The sequence below is a fragment of the Meleagris gallopavo genome, chromosome 5 (assembly GCF_000146605.3).
Source record: "Meleagris gallopavo isolate NT-WF06-2002-E0010 breed Aviagen turkey brand Nicholas breeding stock chromosome 5, Turkey_5.1, whole genome shotgun sequence".
Lineage (NCBI taxonomy): Eukaryota > Metazoa > Chordata > Aves > Galliformes > Phasianidae > Meleagris > Meleagris gallopavo.
This window is the reverse complement of record NC_015015.2, coordinates 58,139,138-58,158,604: the sequence shown is the minus strand read 5'-3', so window position 1 is coordinate 58,158,604 and position 19,467 is coordinate 58,139,138. Positions and strand designations below refer to the sequence as shown.

At 48.7% G+C, this 19,467-nt stretch overlaps 2 protein-coding genes across 3 annotated transcripts in view; one reads left to right on the top strand and one right to left on the bottom strand.

Moving 5' to 3' along the window:
* Positions 1-7: 7 nt before the first annotated feature.
* Positions 8-19,467, top strand: part of FANCM (FA complementation group M) — a 61,860-nt gene continuing 42,400 nt past the window's right edge. The window contains exons 1-4 of one of the 2 annotated variants that reach the window (XM_010712173.3): positions 20-352; positions 515-687; positions 1,485-1,562; positions 2,232-2,390. In XM_010712173.3, the coding sequence (XP_010710475.1) occupies positions 301-352; positions 515-687; positions 1,485-1,562; positions 2,232-2,390 (462 nt within the window). In that variant the 5' untranslated portion in view covers positions 20-300. Of the gene's footprint in view, positions 688-1,484; positions 1,563-2,231; positions 2,391-19,467 lie in introns of both variants that reach the window. The other variant, XM_010712171.3, reaches the window with a different exon arrangement.
* On the bottom strand, positions 3,593-14,412 carry LOC100544340 (heme-binding protein 2-like). The gene is made up of 5 exons (XM_003206864.4): positions 13,885-14,412; positions 9,596-9,687; positions 8,227-8,368; positions 6,753-6,936; positions 3,593-6,369 (listed from the first exon to the last, which is right to left on the bottom strand). Exons 1-5 carry the CDS (start codon positions 14,111-14,113, stop codon positions 6,198-6,200), a joined length of 819 nt encoding a protein of 272 aa, XP_003206912.2. The 5' UTR covers positions 14,114-14,412; the 3' UTR covers positions 3,593-6,197.

The window sequence follows — 19,467 nt, the reverse complement described above, 5'->3', positions numbered from 1 at the left end:
CGGGCGCGGAGCCGCTGCGCCCCGGGGGCTCGGCTGCAGTGCGGGGCTCCGCGGCTCCGGGCGGATGGGAAGCGCTGGAGAGCCCGGAGGAGGGAGCGGAGACGGCGGGGACGCCTGGAGCACCTCCCTACGGACGGGCTGAGAGCCCCGGGGCCGTGCGGGTGGAGGAGAGAAGGCTGAGGGGATCCGAGCGGTGCCGAGCCACGTCTGCGGGATGGGGTCGGGGCCGGGCTCTGCTCCGTGGTGCCCAGCGCCGGGACGAGGGGCGGCGGGCGCAGACTGGAGCCCGGGGAGACGCGTATGGCCGTGAGAAAGAACTGTGTGCTGCGAGGGCGGCACCGAGCCCAGAGAGGTGAGGGAGCCTCCTCTGCACTGACCCAAAGCCACCCGCGTGCTTTGTGTGCAGGGAACTGCCTTAACGAGGGGCTGGACTGGAGGAGCTCCAGAGCTCACATCCGACCCCATCAGATCAGAGATTTCATCTTTTCCACACCTAACGGCTCCTTGTTTCCAGGTGGGATGCAGGCCTTGAACCGCAGGGAGCTGTGGGCCACCAGGAGGGTTTTCTTCCTGACCCCGCAGATCATGGTGAACGATCTCAGCCGAGGAACGTGTCCTGCTGTGGAAATTAAATGTTTGGTCATCGACGAAGCCCACAAAGCTCTGGGGAACCACGCCTACTGCCAGGTATCGCTGCGGGCCCCGGCCCTGCGCTTGGGTTGCAGTTACAGAAGGACCACGCCGACATCCCTTCTGTCCTCCATAGCAGTTTGCAGTTACACAGAAATCTTCTTTTAGTTCCTTTGCTTTGTTTGTCTGCTCTCTGCCCATTGCTCAGTCGTACGTTGATCTTAAGCATAACTTGTATTAAGACTTGGTAAGGTGATTCCTTGGTGCTGCTTTGCTGTCTGAGCAGATCTGAGATGGGGAGGGTTCAGGAAAAAAAAGTGGAGATTTCTTTGTGGTGCAGATTCTTCAGCTTAATGAACTCAAAATTATTCCCCAAAGCAGGATTTTGCTTGTGAGCAAAGAGTTTGTCGTCTTATCTCAAATTAACCTCCATGGATCGGTGACTGAAGGCAAAGCTGCTGCTCTGTAAGCTGGAGAAGCTGACTGTGTGTCCGTGAGCAGTGCGTGGCTGTTTGCTGTGTCCCTATAGAGGAAAGGAGATGGCTTTGGTGCTTGTTTGACATGCTGTGCTGGAGGACAGATGTTAGCTTGATAACTGAGAGCAGTGCGTGCTGCTTTGCCTCTGCTGCAGATTTCTTCTTCTATTGCCCTTTTACTTTTCAGAACTATAGCAGGTTAGTTGTCAAAGACTTGGAGCTGATAGATTGTCTGATTTCAAAGTAACATATAAAACCTTTCCTGAAGACATTTTGGTGTTTGACCCATTGCTGTGTCACAGAGCCAAAGCATTCACCAGCTTCTGTCTCCTGCCCATCTGCTGTGTGGGTGTTGATGTGGACCCTTCCTGTCTGCAGGTTGTGAAGGAGCTGAGCAGATACACCAAGCAGTTCCGGGTTTTGGCCCTGACTGCAACGCCGGGCAGTGACACCAAGGTGAGGGAGCCGGAGCCGAACGGGCTCTGCTTGGCAGCACCTGTGGGATATTGAGGTCTGGGGAGTTCTAAATCAAAGCTGAATCGCTTCACAATCCATTGGTTCTTCAGCATTTGTCTTGTTCATGTAGACTCTGAATTAATTGTTGCTGTAGACTCTATTCATTATTTCCTGCCCTCCTCAGAGGAAATGTTATCTTCTGTTCTCTGAGAATGCAAACCTACCAGAGCCAAAGAAAGCATACGGCTCATGCAGAATGTTTCTTATATTCCCCTCAGCATTGACTGCTGTGTGATAGTAAGTTGGGCTGAGGTTTGCACCAAAGGCAAATGGACATCCAAATCCACTTAAAGAGAAAGCTGTCATATAATTACTGTGTGGGGCTGTGGGAACCTTCCACCCCATCTGTGCTGTGGGTCTGTGATCCACCACATCCCTGTGGTTCCCAGCCCTGAAGGGAGGGCTCTGTCACTCCAGCCCTTGTGCAGCTGCAGTATTCATTAGTATACTATTTTAAATCAAGTTGAAGGTTTTTACATTTCAATTTTTGCATAGTATGTTTTCCTTGATGTGACATTCAGAGCTGTTTAAAAGTAGTTAATTTCATGAGGTGTTACTTGCATGGTTAACAGAAACACGTGCTCTTTTGTTTGGTGGCTTTTCCCACAGGCTGTGCAGCAAGTTGTTTCCAACTTACTCATTGCTCAGATAGAGCAGTGTACTGAAGATTCTCCAGAAATTCTGCCTTATTCTCATGAGCGGCAAGTGGAAAAAATCGTCGTTCCTCTTGGTGAAGAGCTGGGTGGGATTCAGAGAGCTTACATCCACGTGAGTCCTTTCCTTTCCTTATTGTTAAATGGGGCTGTCACCAAGTATATACTTCGTAGGACCATAGAATGGCCTGGGTTGCAAAGGCCCACAGTGCTCACCCAGTCCCAACCCCCTGCTGTGTGCAGGTCACCAACCAGCAGCCCAGGCTGCCCAGAGCCACATCCAGCCTGGCCTTGAATGCCTGCAGGGATCCAGGGGCATCCACAGCCTCCTTGGGCAACCTGTTCCAGTGCCTCACCACCCTCTGGCTGAAAAACTTCCTCCTCAGATCCAACCCAAACCTCCCCTGTCTCAGTTTAAGACCATTCCCCCTGTCCTATCACCACCCACCCTCACAAACAGCCGTTCCCCCTCCTGTTTATCCGCTCCCTTCAAGTACTGGAAGGCCACAATGAGGTCTCCCCACAGCCTTCTCTTCTTCAATCTAAAAGTAGCTTCTCCAAGCTACTTCTGTGAATGTACCTTCCTACTTCAACATCTCCACCTAGAACACAATAACTTATTAAGATAATACTTTGCTCCCCAGTTCATTTTGTGCTGTCAGCTACAAGAGCTGCTATTTTGCTCTGCACCAGTGTTACCCTTCAGGAGCTGCAATGGAGAGCTTAATTCATTTTCTCCTCCTCGCAGAACACCCAAGCTGAGGGCCTCTAGTTTAGGTGGAATGTGGTGGTGCTGGGAGGTTTTGCGTTGTCCTGGTTGTGCCCAGCTTTCTGCAGAGCTCAAACATTTTCTCTGATTGAGGCTGTTCTTGAGAGCTTTAGCTCATCTGTGCATTCAGTTCTCCCGTGTCTGGAGAGGGTAAGAAGCTGATATGAGCTGCTTGAAAGAGAAGGTAGGATGTCTGCTGTGCCCCCTCTCTGTGAAGCACTGCATCTCTCCAGTTGGGTTCTGAAAGCAACTTTGGCCATGGGAAGGAACGTGTGTGCAGCCCTGCAGGCTGCAGCATGAGCATGTGTCCATATAGCCAAGTGTGCACTGACTCTGAGTGCTGCTCAGATCTTTTGGCTCTTACAGTGACAGTCTCAAATGCAGGCCTCAAGCCTTTGCAGCATCAGAACTGCAGCTTCTGGCCTCTGCTGTTTCCATTCAGAGGAAACGCAGCAGCAAAGAGACCCTGACACACTGAGTTCTGAAATCAGTGCTGACAAAGGCAAGAATTTGTGTGTCACAAAAATGAAACCCAAGGATGCTCTGCGCACAATAAAATCATCACCTTTACTTTGAGAAATGGTAACAGTAAACAAGACAACACAGAAGTAAAAATAAAGGGCAGCGTGAAATAGCGCAGCTTGCTGATGCTTGTACTTGTATACACACAGTAAGCAAGGCCCTGAGTATCACAAAGCTGGAGTAGGCATTTTAGGCACTAACACTTGATTGGAAAATACACAGTCTGTGGGACGGCGTTTATCTGTTAAGGCTACAGCATTTAATCTTCCAAAAATAGGGGGAAATCTGTTTTACTATCTCCTTTGGATAGCAGAAATCAAATACTTCTAATTAAAAATGACAGTCTTTTAATTAACAGCTTACAAAGCAGAGCTGCAGGTGGATAATGCAGTGCCTGTTCCAATAACAGGGGTTAGGTACCCGTGTGGGACTTGGAGATGATCCATCTGAGTCCCTGTAACACCTCCCTGGCATTCAGGGAGTAACTTTGAGGCTGATCTCGTGGTGGCAATTAGCAAACACAGCTCTGTGCCTCGGAGGGCCATTTGCAGAAGTGTTCCATAGCCATGAAGCGTATCTTCAAATGCAGGATTTGTTGGTTCTTTCTCAGCAGCAGAAGCAGCCTAACCTAAGTCAGCATCACTACTACCCCAGACTTCACAGTTTTACATTGCACAACACTGAGCACTCGCTGCAGATATTGCCAGCACTCAGCAGGTGCTGTGTGTTTGGTAGCAAGGTGTTTCTATGACATACCCACAAGTAGCTGAGCCACAGAAGTGTTTCGGTGAGGGTTGCCTATGGAAAGAGACACGATACAGCAAACAAAAGGCATTTAAAGTATAAAATGTGTACAAACCAATGCTTTCTGGTGAGAGGGTTAACTGCTTCCAGTGGGTACTTTGTGTTTGATGTGCCAGAATCCCAGAATGGCCCGGGTTGCAAAGGCCCACAGTGCTCATCCAGCTCCAACCCCTGCTGTGTGCAGGTCGCCAACCAGCAGCCCAGGCTGCCCAGAGCCACATCCAGCCTGGCCTTGAATGCCTGCAGGGATGGGGCATCCACAGCCTCCTTGGGCACTTTTGTCACTGGCAAAATTTAATTTGACAAATCTTGTCAAAGGTGGAAATTTGTTTTTTATTTGCTGTATTGTTGGAGGGGGTGGGGAAACAAGGGAATGAGAGGAGCAAAGCTTATTATTTCATGCCTCCCTGGGCACTATATTCAGGTCAGCTTCAGAAAAGTTATTTTCCATTAGTTTTTAGCTTCCACGTTGATGCTGGCGCTTCCAGCAGGGTCTGTGGGGGTGGCATTGCCCCAGAAGAACCCCTTAAGCCTTCCTAACCTGTTAGCACTGCACACACCAGCACTGGGCATCATGCTGTGTGTTGCAGCTGGAGAGCACAAAGCTCCCTATGAAGCATCACTCTGGTAATTGATAAATAACTGGTGACAGGCTTCATTAAATTTTGTATAAAAAGGTACTAATTAAGTCCTATATTCTATTATCAGGTAAGGAGAGAGATTAAGGAGGGATTTCTGAGAGCAAAGCCATCTGCTAACCCAATGCTAAAGCGTCAGGTGCTGTAACTGCAGGTGCAGCCCCCAGCCCCACACACAGCTCTGCAGCTGGGCTTTGTGGGGGTGCTCAGCTGTGTGCAGGAGCTGCCCTAAGGATGTGGGAAGTCAGAAATCAGGAAGGGACTGTCACAGTGAGGGTGGTCAGGTGCTGCAGCAGGGCCTGGAGAGGTGGGGGGCAGCCCAGCTGGAAGGGATGCTCTGAGCGACCACATGGGGCTCAGTGCTGCTGTGCCAGAGGGCATTTCTGGCTGAGGTGGTTCTGCAGGGCCTGAACCTTGGTGGTACTGCTGGGAGATGTGGGGAGCAGCCAACAGGTGGCTTCAGTGGCAGCACTGCAGCATTCTGCAAAGACTAAAGGAAAAAGTGCTCAGAAAACACTTCTAAAAGAATTGATAGCGAGCACTTTCTATTTAGGAATGCTAAGTATGGTCATGGGGCTGCTATGTGTGTCAGTGAGGTGAACTGTAACTTTTCCCCTCAAATTTCAGTGAGCATTAGTGCTGTTCTGCCTTTTTGGTCTCTTCACGAGGTTAAAGTTACTTTGGTTGGATGCTTTTTGAGGTTAGCATTGAGAGCCTCTGCTGCACGAGAGACGGGGTCAGAACTGGCTGGGCCTTGCTCTGGTCCCAGTGGCCTAAACCTGAGCAATCTCTTTAGAAATGAAGACCTGGTGTTTGTATTTCAGGAGGTGGGCTTGGTGTTGTGCTGTGTCCTGCTGGCAGCGGCTGCAGCTGGTGCTGGGATCTGCCCTAGGGATGGGATGGGATGGGGGAGGGCTCTGTCTCCCTTATCTGACAGAGGAAAAAATAAATAGGGTGAACTCCTCTTTGTAGTGCTAAAAATCTCTGTGATGATTGTTTAGAAATGGTAGAAGTTGACATAGGAAATGCTGTCGGTGCCAGGCGTTACCTCTGTGAGCTGCACTGGTTGTCGTGCTGTGCTGACAGCCACCGCTCCGCGATTCCTGGGCTCTCACAGCCAGTCCTGTGGTGGGATTGTGCCAGCAGGTCAGGACTGGTTCCGGGGGGCCTGAGCACCAGGAGCAGGAGGCTATGGCCTCTGCAGGAACCAGATCTCGTTGTGTCTGTTGGCAGCAGCGGGGTTTGTGTACCCGGCGATGATGAACGTGTCCTGCAGGCACAGCTCGGGGCTCTCCAGGATTTCCGCCAGCAGGTTTATTTCTCTCATGATCGAGTCTTCGTTGGTGATCCCTCTGAAGCTCCTGGAACAAGCAACTTCGTATCAGGTTCTTTTTCAACATCTGCATCTTTTCCAGAGCCTGGAAGTGTCACTTTCTCTTCTAAGCTATTTGGTCGTGATTCACAAGTGACACTGCCTGCGGTTGACCTCAGACAGGTACCGGTTTTTCTTAACTCGGTATATCCAGTGATACGCTGATGGTTTGTCCCAGCTACACAGAACGTTCTGTTTTGAGAAGCAATTACACCTTGTATTTATACGCATCACTCTCCCAGCTGAGTTGGTAGCTGTTATTTGCTGAGTGCCCTCGTTTCACACAGCAGGCAGCTTTTAAAAAGTTACTGAATCATGTTTTAAGTTCGTTAGCTTTAAGAGTTTGGTTTGAAAAATGAAAACGTTTCTTACCTACTATAAACAATAGTAGAAGGCCATTCTTCAATGATGATGTCGGAGTCAAAAGGATGAGGTGGCTGATCCTGCAGCACCTCGGGCAGGTAGTATGCCACCGTCACCGCCTGCCTCATCTCCGACTGAGACTCGTTGGTGTGGACGATGGTCACAATGGGGATGGTTATCCCCAGGTACAGCCCTGAGGAGACACAGATGGCTTTTAGAAAGTGCAAAAGGACGTCTGTGTGCTGTACCTGGCTTCTGAGCTCATAGTGAGCAATAGAAAGGGAGTACTGCTGAGAAGGAAGGTTTCCATTATCCAAAGGAATTCAGTGTGATATTTCAGAAAGCGGGTTTCTGTATTCCAGATTGGAAGAGGCGTTGCATTAAACCTTGTAATTTGTGTGTGGCTGTGTGTATATATCTCTGTATGTATATACATGGAATCTCAATTTGCAAATATGTTTGCATATCTGTCTAAAACGCAGCAATTAGTGAGCTCTCCTATCTTCATGTATGATTTGACTTAACTACTTTCCTCCATTTTGAGACGGTTGTGTTTGTCTTGCATACTGCTCTTGTGTCGTGTTTTGAGTATATTTGGGAACAAAGTGCAGGCAGGACAGGGTCTGCACTGTGAGTTCTTGTAGAGTTTGCTGTTGACAAACACAGTGCTTCGTTTGTGTGGTGCTGTAGTAAATGAAGTTTGTAGCTATGAGGGTGCATATAGCAGTGATGATTGGGAGCGAGGAGTTTGCTTCTCTGTGCAGACTGAAAACAGCACTGTACTGTTCTGGAGCCAGAATAACATTTTTAAAATTATTTAAGCATTAACAGGATGGTGAGAGGGGAAAGTACCTGATTAAGGACAAACTTTTGAGAGCAGTGGTTTTAGTTTCTTGGAAAGAAAATGAAGGATTGAGGTGACATGTGCTAGGGCAGAACAAAGCGCTGGAGGCTGCAGTACTTTTTAATGGAGGGTAGAGAAATGAAAATCAAGGGCATGGTGCATTTGCCATCCTCGAAAGTTCTTGAGTTAAAACTGGACTATGTTTTTGGAAAATATGCTTCAACTGCACACACGTTTCATGTCATGCACAATTTGAGTATCATGAGTTACAGCGGGGCAGGCGTCGCATTCCGCCTCTAGCATTAAGCTGTGAGCAGGCAATGCCACTTCTGCTGTGAAAGCAACGCCACGACATCCTGCAGCAAAGGCCTTGGGCCTGGCTGGTAGCACACAGAGCCAGCCAGCATCAGTGCCACACCGCCTTGGAGGGGTGGTCTCACTCAGGTGCTCTCTAATGCAGGCGTGTTGGGGGAGCTGCCTGGTGACGTTGTGCTGGAAAGGCTGTGTGGCATGAAAATGTCAATTAATGTGGGGTGGTCTGCTTGGGAAAAGGAAAATAAAAAATATCCATCTAACTGGGAGGAGACAGTGCACACATGTGCTATTTTTACTCTAATGTAGAATTGTGGTACCAATTACCTGAGGAGTTCTGCTCACAGATGTACCTCATGAGCTTCATGAAGCCCAGGCAGATGCTCTGCTCGTACTGCTTCTCCTTCATCTTTATGCAGGCCCACTTGGCCTTCCCATACTGACGCTTTTCGTACAGCAGGTCTCCGAGCTGCAAGCACAGGAGGATCACTGTTTTGTATCTGAAGTTCACTAATTTAAAAACCCACAAGCAAACAGAAGTCATAAAAAGTCATACATTATTCAGTAGCTTGACTATAATATAAAGAAATGCTGTTCTTTAGAGAATAGCAAGCACAAAGAATGACTGGAAGGGTTGGTGTTGGCTGTGCCAGCTGCAGAGCTCACACGCAGTGTGCTGTGAGGCCCAGGCTGGCATGCAGCAGGTAGGCTCTCAAAACCAGCACAGCGTTTGCATCTCACCTGAGAGCAGGAAGAGCTGCATCTTTTTCTGCTGTCACTGAAATGGTCTCGAAAGGAACATGTAAACTTCAGTCCTTCCTCATATCGGCCAGGAAGGGATGTAGCAATGACCGTGGACAGGATCTCTTGGCAGACTCACAGGTGGCTCTTCTTTAAAGAAACTGCCATCTCAGGAGCTTGTGATGTTGGGTATTTATTTCTTACAGCAGCACTGAGACACTGCTTTGAGCATTTCATTGCAGTGTAAATGCAAAGGGTAAGTTGTAAGGTTAATGTAAAATGCAAGCTGTAGTGGGAGTCCTGAACTGGTTAAATGAAATACAGTCAAGTGATGATATTTATAAATTTGAATTATTTGGGTCTGTTTAAAGTAAATGTGACAGGAGATCTTCGTACGTGATTAGGGAAGGTTTGTTGATTTGTCATTTGCCCAACTTGCTGGGCATCACCTTGAAGGTTTTATTAGCTAAGAGGTGGCTGTGGGGATATGGATTTGCAAATTGATATTCTCTTTGATAATGACCCGTGACACAGAACTCCCAACTTTTGTTTCCAATTCCAACCTCTGCTGAGTACCCTTTGCTGATGTTTAATTACCACGATTGTAAAGAAGCAAGTGCATTATTTTAGATGGAGGAAATGCTGGGTTTGTTTCAAGTCTCAAGATAGGAGGTTTTTTTGTTAAATTAATTCTAAAACGTCACAAGGACTGCGATACCTCTCTGTGTTCTGACATTCCTGCTCATTTCCAGCTAATAAAAAGGAAAGTTTGCCCGTGCTTGAAAAAATGGTGACAGGTTACAAATGAAATGCAGTTATCTGAATATAATCCTTTGCACTTACAATGCCAGAAATCCTGAGTAGGTAACTTAACTTTATAAAGGAACACAGCTTTAAAATCTCAGTTTGGATACTGACAGGTCTGTTACAAAGAGAGCTGGGGGGGGCTGGGTACCTTTTCCTTGCGCTGGATGAGGGTGAATGGGATGCTCTGCCTCTCCTGGGGGCTGTTGTTCCGGGTCAGCTGCTGGATGGGCTCTGCCATATCTGCAACAAAATAGAGCATTCCCAGTTTTAGATGTGAAGCTGCAGAGACAGCAGTGGAACACTTCACGCTGCTTTCTGTCAGTTGAATGGGAGCAGACTCAGTGCTTTCGTATCTCCAGGTGCGGTCAGCAGCTCTGGTCTGTGTGCTGTATGTTACAGCTGTGTCTCCTGGGGGGTTTGGCAGTGCCCACTTGGCTCTGTGCAGATGGTGCTGCCCATCCTGGCAAATCCTTCGGTGCTGGATGCGTTCATGTGAAAAAGTAAATTGTGTCAGCTGCTCTTGTTTGCAAATACGAGGTATTTGTCATGCAAGCCCTGCTGCTAAAGCTGCACATCTGGGAAGGTTTGGTGCTGAAGCACTGCACAGGGTGTCCAGAGAGGTGCTGGTGTCCCAGCCCAGAGACAGCTGAGGTCAGGGGTGGGCTGTGAGCACTGATGGAGCTGTGTGCATCCCTGTGCATTGCAGGGAGTGGGACCAGAGGACCTTGAAGGGCCCCTTCCAATTCAAACCATCCTGTGATTCTGTACATCAGCAGAAAGCACCAGGGTGTACAGTGGGAGTAAAGGATGCTGAGAGCAGCCCGTGGGGCAGGTGGGGTGGGAGCACCTTGATCCCATCACAGCACATTACCACATCACAGTGGTCAGGATGCAGTGATGGAGAACAGGCAGCAGACAGAAGTTAGCATAGAAAATTCTGACTGTGTACGTAAAGAAAAACACAGTGCCTGTGATCAAACCCAGCGTCCTGGGTACGTTAAGGAGCCCCGGCCCTTGGGAAATTGCAGAGATGGATGACTCTGAGGTGGGAATAGAGCAAAGCAGCTGTATAAATCATCATATTCCCAGCTAAGCTCACGCGGTTAGTATCTGTACTCACATGTGAAATACCAGCACATCCTTGTGCTTCTGTTCTCCTGTGGTTTTGCAGTTTAAATACGGCTGGGGTGAATGTATTTGTGTTTGCCTCTGGCTGCAGTTGGTAAATAGGCTTTGGCCAACCCTCACAGGCAGCTTCAGCAGCTCTGCTGCAAGGTTGTGCCTGGCGATGCAGAGCCTTTCTGCCAAAGGAGCTGCTCCCTTGTTTCTCCAAGCTAGGGTAATACAAGCATTTGTGCACTTGGGGTTAAGAAACTCTTTTTTTCTGTACAGTGTTTGAAAATGTGTCTGTGAGTTTCTGCCATACGTCCCCATGGTATCAGACACGGGTGTGTAAAGGACTGGAAGTTTCAACTGAAGATCCCTTTTCTGTGTTCTAAGTGCCCCAGTGCCTTCAGCAGGGAGGCAGGGTGCTGGGGACACAGAGCTGCAGAGAGGAGAGGGTTAAAGTGCAGAGGAATTAACTGGGCCTGTGTCACTCAGTAAATGTGGAGCTGAGCTGGGAATCAAACCTGCATCTCCTGGCACTCAGTGTGGGGCTCTACTGCTATTTGGAGCAGTAAAGATCCTATTAATAAGGGGCAGAAAGACACACTTTGGCTTATTTTAAACCTGTTTTTGTAAAACCTTAACTCTATTTCTGATTCTTTCTCTGATAAATGTGATCAGATTCTTTTCTGCATGTTAACACAAGGGATATCAGTTACAACCAAAGGAAGTCCCTTCAGTTTTACTCCTCAGTCCACAACTCCATGCCCACCAGCACAGCAGCATGATGTGCACTGTAATTACTCAGCCCTGCACAGCACTCAGCTTTCATGGCTCAAAGCAAGGGAGTTGTTTCACATACAAATGCTCTCTCGGTCCAGGCTTGGGAACCTGAATCCTGGTGTGACAACATGAGGCGAGAAGATAACAAGCTGTAGCAGTGCACCTGGCTGAAGGCTTGGTTTAATTACATTTTAAAATTGTAAATTACAGTTATGAAATAATTGCATCCCAACTTATGGGTAGGTATTGTGAAAGAGACTAATCTTTACAAAGGGGTTTCTGCAGATGATGCACACTTGACAGCAGCCTCTTCCTTCTATTCTTCCCCCCACGGTTCCTTCCCTGCATGCCCAGCAGCCACCATACCCACACAGATGTGCTGCTGCCCATGTGACATAACCTCAGCATGGGGAGTGTATTGGAACTGATGGAAAATCACGTGCAAGTCAATATCTGAAGCTTGATCTGGAGCCAGGGTGCTCCAGATCATTATTGAGTCATAGGTATTATATAATATACTTATAATATAGTAATTCAGAACATGCTACTTTGTATGCTGCGGATCCTTAGATAGCCTAACACTATAGCAATAGGATGTTCTCCATGCTTAACAGCTCTCTTGTTAATCTTGTGTTGAAGTTATAATTGAGAAATGTGAAGGAACTGCTGCAGCATGTTTTCTCCTTCTGCTGGGAGTAGATAACATGGAGTTCTCAAGCCAAGAAAGCTCTACTGCATCATCCTACACCTGTACTTTCCTTTTGGCTGCAAGGTTTGGCACAGGCTGATCAGTCACACTGCAGGATTACTGTGGTCTTGCCAACAGTGACAAATTGATATATCAGTCCTCTAAGCGTGGTGTTCAAATCTCACAATGTCTGATGTTTATAGGACGGTGATGCTGCTCCATAACCCTTACAAGGTACTAACAAAAGCTACCAGCAAGATATCTTTCTGCAAGGCATGCTGTCACCATGCAGCAAGGTGCCAAGCTTGCAGCAGCCCAAAACTATGGACATAGGAGCAGTTTTGCTCTTATTTCACAGACTTTACCAATAGGCTACAGCAAGCATATGCTCTGCTGTTAAGATTGCAGTGCCCTGGCTGCACAGCTACCATTGTGGCAGCAAATAAATCCCACATTTTTGTGCATTGTGGCATCAGCTGCTTGGGTAGAGTGGTGGGTTTGTCTTCACAGAGAGTCATCCATGTTTCCTCTGGGATTCCTGAGGCTGGGGATGCTCTAGCTGACTGCATGCTGCCCCGGGGGATAACAGTTCCCCTGCACTCGGAATGGAGCCTGCAGGCTGATCTGACAAGCTCTTTCTGCTAGGTGAGGTGCAACCCTCTCTGACAGCCCCAGGCAGGACCTGAAGGAAGCCCTCTCCTGATTTTTGTAATACCTGCTTCACATTATGAACCAAACTTTTTCTATTGTAGTAACAACAATGTGGCAACATACTACTTGGACACATGCACTACTTTTGACTTTTTATAAGGGCAGGTAGCAACAGGACAAGGGGAAATGGCTTTAAATTGGAAGAGGGTAGATTTAGACCAGATATCAGGAAGGAATTAATTACTCTGAGGGTGATGAGACACTGGAACAGGTTGCCCAGTGAGGCTGTGGATGCTCCTCCATGGAAGCACTGAAGGCCAGGCTGGATGGGGCTGTGAGCAACCTGGGCTGTGGGAGGTGTCCCTGCCTGCAGCAGGGGCTGGAGGTAGATGGCCTTAAAGGTCCCTTCCAACCCAAACCATTCTGTGATTCTCTGAGCTTGCTATCCCAAGGACCCCACAGTGAGTGCTGGAGCCCGGGGCTGCCCTGCTGGTGCTGTGCATTCACAGCTCTCTCAGCCAGCCTCCAGGTGTTCTGGGACCCGAGGAGCCATCAGTTCTCCTTCTTAAGGCATCAGAAAGGTAATGTGGAATTTCTGGGAATGACTTGAGAAGGAAGGGAGAAAATGAGCTCTCGTGCCCTTTGTCTGTGCTGGAGTAAAGGAGTGTGTCGGTAACGGAGGGTCCATTTCAGCAGTACTTAAGGCAGTCTCTTAGGGCTTGCTGCCTCCCCCCTCTTTGAAGGCTCCTTAGGTGTGAGGATCCCTGCTCAGCATTACGCTGCAAAAGGCAGCCTGCAGTCGCTGAGCTGTTTGCTACAGCTTCTGATTTTTCTGTTCTCAACGTGGAAAATACAGAACTTTTCGCTGGGGCAAACCTGGCAGGCTTGTTGTCAAAAAGCAAATGTAAGCCTTTAGTTTACTTAAAGCTGGAACTGAGAGGTCTCTTACATTTAAGAACAGACGACCTCCCTCTCGGCTCGCCACACTGGGACGGCGTTCCTAAAACATCCTAGAATCACTTGTGTTGGCCCTTCCAACCGAACGGTTCTGCGGTTCTGTAGTTCGGAGGCAGCCGATTTAACTTTTAACGAAGGCCGTCGGCCCCCATCGGCTCCGATGAGCGGAAACGGGTCGATGCCCCGCAGCTCTGAAGGCGAACGACGGGAGACCCTCCCGCGCCCCCCCGCCCCGCGCTCGGCCGGCTTACCGCGGGGCACGTCCACCTGGTGCCCCCTGCCCACGCTCTGCCAGTAGTTCAGCAGCCGCTCCTGCTCCTCGTCGTCCATGCGCTCGGCCCCCTCCTCCTCCAGGCTGCTGCCGTGGCTGTGGTAGGCCGAGTCGGGGCTCTCCTCCGCCACGCCGTCCAGGTCCTCCAGCGTGATGGCGGCCGGGCCGCTCGGCTCCGCGCCGCTCATGCGGCAGCCGCCCGTCTCCATCGCGCCGGGTGTGCCGTGCTGTGCTGTGTGTGCAGAGCCGCTTTATGAAGGGCTCAGAGGGGGCGGGAGCGAGGGGCGGGCACGGGGACAGCAGGTGTGTGTGTGTGTGTGTGTGTGTGTGTGTCTGTATGTGTGTGTGTACACACCTGTCTGCAGCTGCCTTTCTGCCTTGCCTGCTGCTGCCAGCTCTCAGCGGTGCAGCTGTCAGGGTGTTTGCATTTCGTGTGCTTTGAGGTTTTTAAGGAAGGCTCGTCTTCCTAGCTCCACTCCTTTCCTTTCCCATCTCCCTTTCCTTGCTTCTTTCTTTTTCCCAGCTCCTTTTCCTTCCACTCTTTTTCTTTTTGCTTCTTTCCTTTCACAGCTCTTTTCCATTTCCAGCTGCTCTCTCTCTCCTGTCTGCTTTCCTTTCCCTTCCCAACTCCTTTCCTTTCCCTGTTCCCTTACCTTTCCAGGCACATCCATCATTTTTTTCAGGAGTTCCTGCAGCGTTAATGGAAGCTGATTGCACACAAAATCTGAGAGTCATTTTGTGCTTGAATATCCAGCTTTGGGATTTGACAGCTACATCACACTGTGAAAAGGAAAAGGCACACAGCTCCCCGGAATGTGGAAGGCTGTCCCAGAGCTGGACCTGACTGTGGGCTGTGCAGAGCTTGCAGCTCTGTTTGTAGCTGCCTTTCTTTGGTTCCCAACACTGGTGAGATATGAATTGCATTCCCTTTGTATCAGGCAGAAAAGGGAAGCCATGGGCCTTTCACTTTTCTTTAAGGAAAGGAATCTCTCCCATACACTGCTGAGATGCCTGTGGGAGAAGGAGAACGTGGGTCGGGGATGTAGCTGTTGTCTGTGAGATGTGACACTTAATTCTCCCTCCCAGGCTCCGTTACCTGATCCAACAACGTATTAATTGCCTTAGGAGCAGGAGTTCACTGGTCCCAGTGGCACAGAACAGACTGAAATCAGTTCTGTGGTGTGTTCCTTCTGCCAGCCAAAGGTGGCCAGCCGAGGCAGGTTGTCTCCTTGACAGCCTTGCTTGGTGATATGATTTCATGGTCAGCTCCTGATGTGCAGAATCACGGGAATCATGGAGCACATGCTGACGGGAGCTGAGCTGTGGGAGTTATCAGACTTCGTTCATCCAGGTGTTCCTACATGGGGCAGCTGCTTGGCTGCGGGTGGGTATCATGAAACAGGTCACTGTATGAATCCATCCACATCACAGGTAACGTCTTGAACAGTGCTTCAGTGCAGTACAAGCACCAACTTCACTTGTGAGGATTGGGAATTTCTGCATGGTTGGGCAAGTTGAATTACTACAAATTAATCGTGGCAGCTGAGATGACTCCCAGCTAGTCAGTGCTCTGAAGATGGGCTGGCTTCTGGGCTCAGTGTGCAGAGGCTCCTCCTCAGCCTGCAGAAATGATTTTGATGCTTTGTAACAGAAAACTTCCTACCCTTGTTCTGGCATCATTTGGAGGGTAAGTGGCTGCTCCAAGAGAGAGGCTGGTAGGAATTTAAGATCCTCCTTCAAAGATCTGCTCTTTGTTTATTTCATTTGGTTTTATTTTGTGATGTGCCTGGTAATTTTGTACAAGGGGCTGCCTGATGGAGTGCTGAAGATGTGCCATGGTCTGTGTCTGGCTGCTGTTGCAGCACAGGACTATTCCTGGAGCTGAACAAAGCTGATTTTTTTTTTTTTTTTTTGGCTTATTTTTTCCTGCAACTTACTGATGTGTGTAGCTGCTGGATCTTGGTGGTTTTGTTAGTGCTGCATTCCTGGTGTTTTCCTGAGGATTATTTCTCTGTATATACAAGAAGAACAAATATTCAGCCTTGCAGATTGAGGATACAATCCATTCTGTTATGTGCAAAGTGATGCCATTTACTGAACTACAGATCCGTATAGAAATACCGTTTCTTTTTATGACCTCTCAAGTAACAGAGGAAAAATGTTCTCAGTGAAATTAATTGAAAAGTACAAACTGTAGGCCTTTTTTATAACTGTTAAGAAGTGAAATACGTTGTAATAGAAGATTGTGCTAGCAGTGTGCACTTGCAGTCTGGAAGGCCAACTGCACTCTGGGCTGCACCAACAGAGGGGCTGCCCTCCTCTGCTCTGCCTTTGTGAGGCCCCACCTGCAGTGCTGCATCCAGACCTGGGACCAGCACAGAGGGATGTGGGGCTGATGGAGTGGGTCCAGAGGTGCTCAGAGGTTGGAGCACCTCTCCTATGGAGAAGGGCTGAGAGCTGGGGGTGTTCAGACTGGAGAGGAGAAGGCTCTGGGGGAAACCCCACTGCAGCCTTCCAGTATTAAAATGGAGACTAAAAGGAGAGAAGTCAACTTTTTACATGGGCAGACAGTGATAGGACAAAGGGGAACGGTTTTACACTAAAAGAAGGGAGGTTGAGACTAGATGTCAGTGGAGGTTTTCACTGAGGGGATGGCGAGGAGCTGTGGGTGCTCCATCCCTGGAGATGTTCAAGGCCTGGTTGGATGGGCCCTGGGCAATGCGGTCTGGTACTTGACCTGGTGGCTGGCAACGCTGCACACGGCAGTGGGGTTGGAGCTTGATGATCCTTGAGGTCCCTTCCAACCCAAGCCGTTCTGTGATTTTATAAATTAGCATCAATGTGACAAAGAAACTTTGAGAGGAGTAAAGATGCTTTATCTGTTGATTGGTACTGGTTTTACAGAATTAGAAGATCATCTTAAAAACACCGCTCCCTTCTGTGTCCCTGCTTCTGTATTTCTGCTTTCAGGGAGATAGGAATATGTCAGCACAAAGCTTACATGCACTCTTCTCACTTATAGTTGGAGTTTGCTGATCGTTTGTCACGGCTCTGAGATACACGGGAGAGTAACTCAAACAGCACCAGCTCCTGTGCCTTCCTCAGCCATCTTATGTTGCAATCCCACATCTTTTTATGTTAATAATTGTTCTCTTTGTTGACGTGCTGTACTTATGATCTGAGAGGATTCCCCAGACTGCCAATGAGCTGTTCTGCTGTGTACAGGGAGTTCCGGGCTCTCTGCAGCTGGTGAGCAGTGTGTGAGCTGCCCCATCCCTCTGTGTCTCCCCCATGGGGCTCTGTGCTGCTGGTGGCCCTGGGCTCTTCCACTTGAAGCTGAGGTACAGTTTGCAGAGGTGGTGCACAGTTCCTGCTGGAACTTTTAGGGGCTGTTAGGGTTACCCCTCCCAGGGCAGCACACTTTGTAAAACACAGCCCATTTTAGTTTTGTTCCTAAAACAAAGGAATGAATGCTCCAGATCTCCAGCACTTTCCTGGATCTATTGGAAGACCCCTGTTGCCTTCACACCTTCCTACAAAATCACTCCACCAGCATGGTGGACCAGAACCCTTCCCTGAAGACCTGTGACAAATACACTGCTCAGCCAGCTTTCCAGCTGAGAACTGTGGGGTCTGGACCTGGGAAAAACCTCCTCTTTCCTTCTTTTCTTTCTTCACTCTGTTGAAAAGTTGCTACTCCAGAGCTGAGAGTTGAGCAGTGCAATGTTCGTGTGGGGCACAACGAACCCAGAGGTGTGTTGTGAAGCTGCCTGGCCCGTGTCCCATTAGGCCATGTGCAGATGTAGGACACGTTGATGTTCCCACACAGGAAAGGTGTGATGTTAGCTCTCCATCACACCTTGCAGCCTCGTGTCCTTGCGTGTAGGTTCTGTGTTTGGCAGGGCTGGAGCTGGGAAGGTTCTTGTTCTGCCAAAACCTTTGTGTTCTTGGCAGTTTTAGTGCAGCATGGGTAACTTCACCGGCTGCCTTGTATGTACTGGTAGTAAATCTGTCAGCTGTTTTAATTGCATTTAGCAAGCTGGAAAAAGTCATTAGTCCTAGCAAGAAATTCATCTAAATGAGTGTAATGTAACATGTCAGTGTTTTGGAAAGGTTCAGGAGACCTAATCCAGAAGTATTATCTCTTCAATTAAAAGTAAAGGTAGGGAGACCAGATAAAAGCAATCACTCTGAGTAGTGCTTGTTTCTGTATCTCTTCTAAGTAGGTTATGTTTACTGTTCCTGTTAGTTTTGAAGCTCCAGGTGCCTGGATCCTGCTGTCTTTTGTAATAGTCTTCCTTGGTTTGTTTTGCAGAAGATGATTAAATTGGACACTGAGCAAACGGTGCCAATATGATTTTCTTGCATGTTATAAACCAGGTCAAGAGAGGAAACATAAAAATACAATTAATAGGAAATTAAAAACCAAAAAAGTTATGCAACAAGCGTAGGAAATAACAAACCAGCGCAGAGATATTATACTCATGTGGGCTTTAATTTTTAATTAAAGCATTAATTTCTTTTCTAAGTAAATATTTTTGTGTTCAGAGGCTGATCCCATTTTCGCTACTTGAGACCAAAGCTTGATCCTAAGCATCTCCAGTGTTCTTATCACTGAGCTGCTTGGCTTTTGATGGGAGCAAAAAAAGGGCTGTGCCAGTGGTTATCCCATTAAAAAAGGGAGCAGTTCAGGCTTCTTGGAGCCTTTGTGTGTGTGTATGTATACATATGTGTGCATATATGTATATTCTACATTTTATCTTTCTGATGGAAGGGGACCTTGGTGTAGTGATGGACAGTCGGCTGAATATGAGCCAGCATTGTGCCCGGGTGGCCAAGAAGGCCACTGGCATCCTGGCTTGGATCAGGAATGGTGTGGTAAGCAGGACCAGGGAAGTCATCCTGCCCTGTACTCGGCACTGGTGAGGCCTCACCTCGAGTGCTGGGTTCAGTTTTGGGCACCTCAGTACAGAAAGGACATGGAGGTGCTGCAGCAGGGCCAAAGAAGGGCAGCAAGGCTGGGGAAGGGCTTGGAGAACGTGGCCTATGAGGAGAGACAGAAGGAACTGGGGCTGTTCGGTCTGGGGAAAAGGAGGCTGAGGGGAGACATTATTGCTCTCTGCCAGTATCTGAGAGGTGACTGCAGCAGAGCGGGGTTGGTCTCTTCTCACTGGTGACAGGATGAGGGGAAACGGCCTCAAGTTGCACCAGGGGAGGTTTAGGTTGGATACCAGGAAAAGTTTCTTTACAGAAAAGGTTGTTAAGCATTGGAACGGGCTGCCCAGGGAGGTGGTTGAGTCACCATCCCTGGATGTGCTTAAAAACCGTTTGGATGTGGTGCTCAGGGCCACGATTTAGGGGTGGGCTGTTAGAGGTAGGGTAGGATGGTTGGGTTGAGGTTGGACTCGATGATCCTTAAGGTCTTTTCCAACCTGAGCAATTCTATGATTCTATGCTGTTCCTGTCTGAAGGCCCGGGGCAGCCTGAGGTGCGCCGGTGTTTGGAATTTAGGCTGTGTTTCTATTATTTCTCAGCAGCCTTTATCTGTTGTAATCCGCTTAGC

Coding starts and splice junctions, on each gene's coding strand:
- LOC100544340 (XM_003206864.4), bottom strand. CDS start 14,113: ATGGAGACGGGCGGCTGCCGCATGAGCGGCGCGGAGCCGAGCGGCCCG. Junction 8,369..9,595: donor TCATCCAGCGCAAGGAAAAG/GTACCCAGCCCC, acceptor CTGTGCTTGCAG/CTCGGAGACCTGCTGTACGA. Junction 6,937..8,226: donor CTGTGAGCAGAACTCCTCAG/GTAATTGGTACC, acceptor GTGTCTCCTCAG/GGCTGTACCTGGGGATAACC.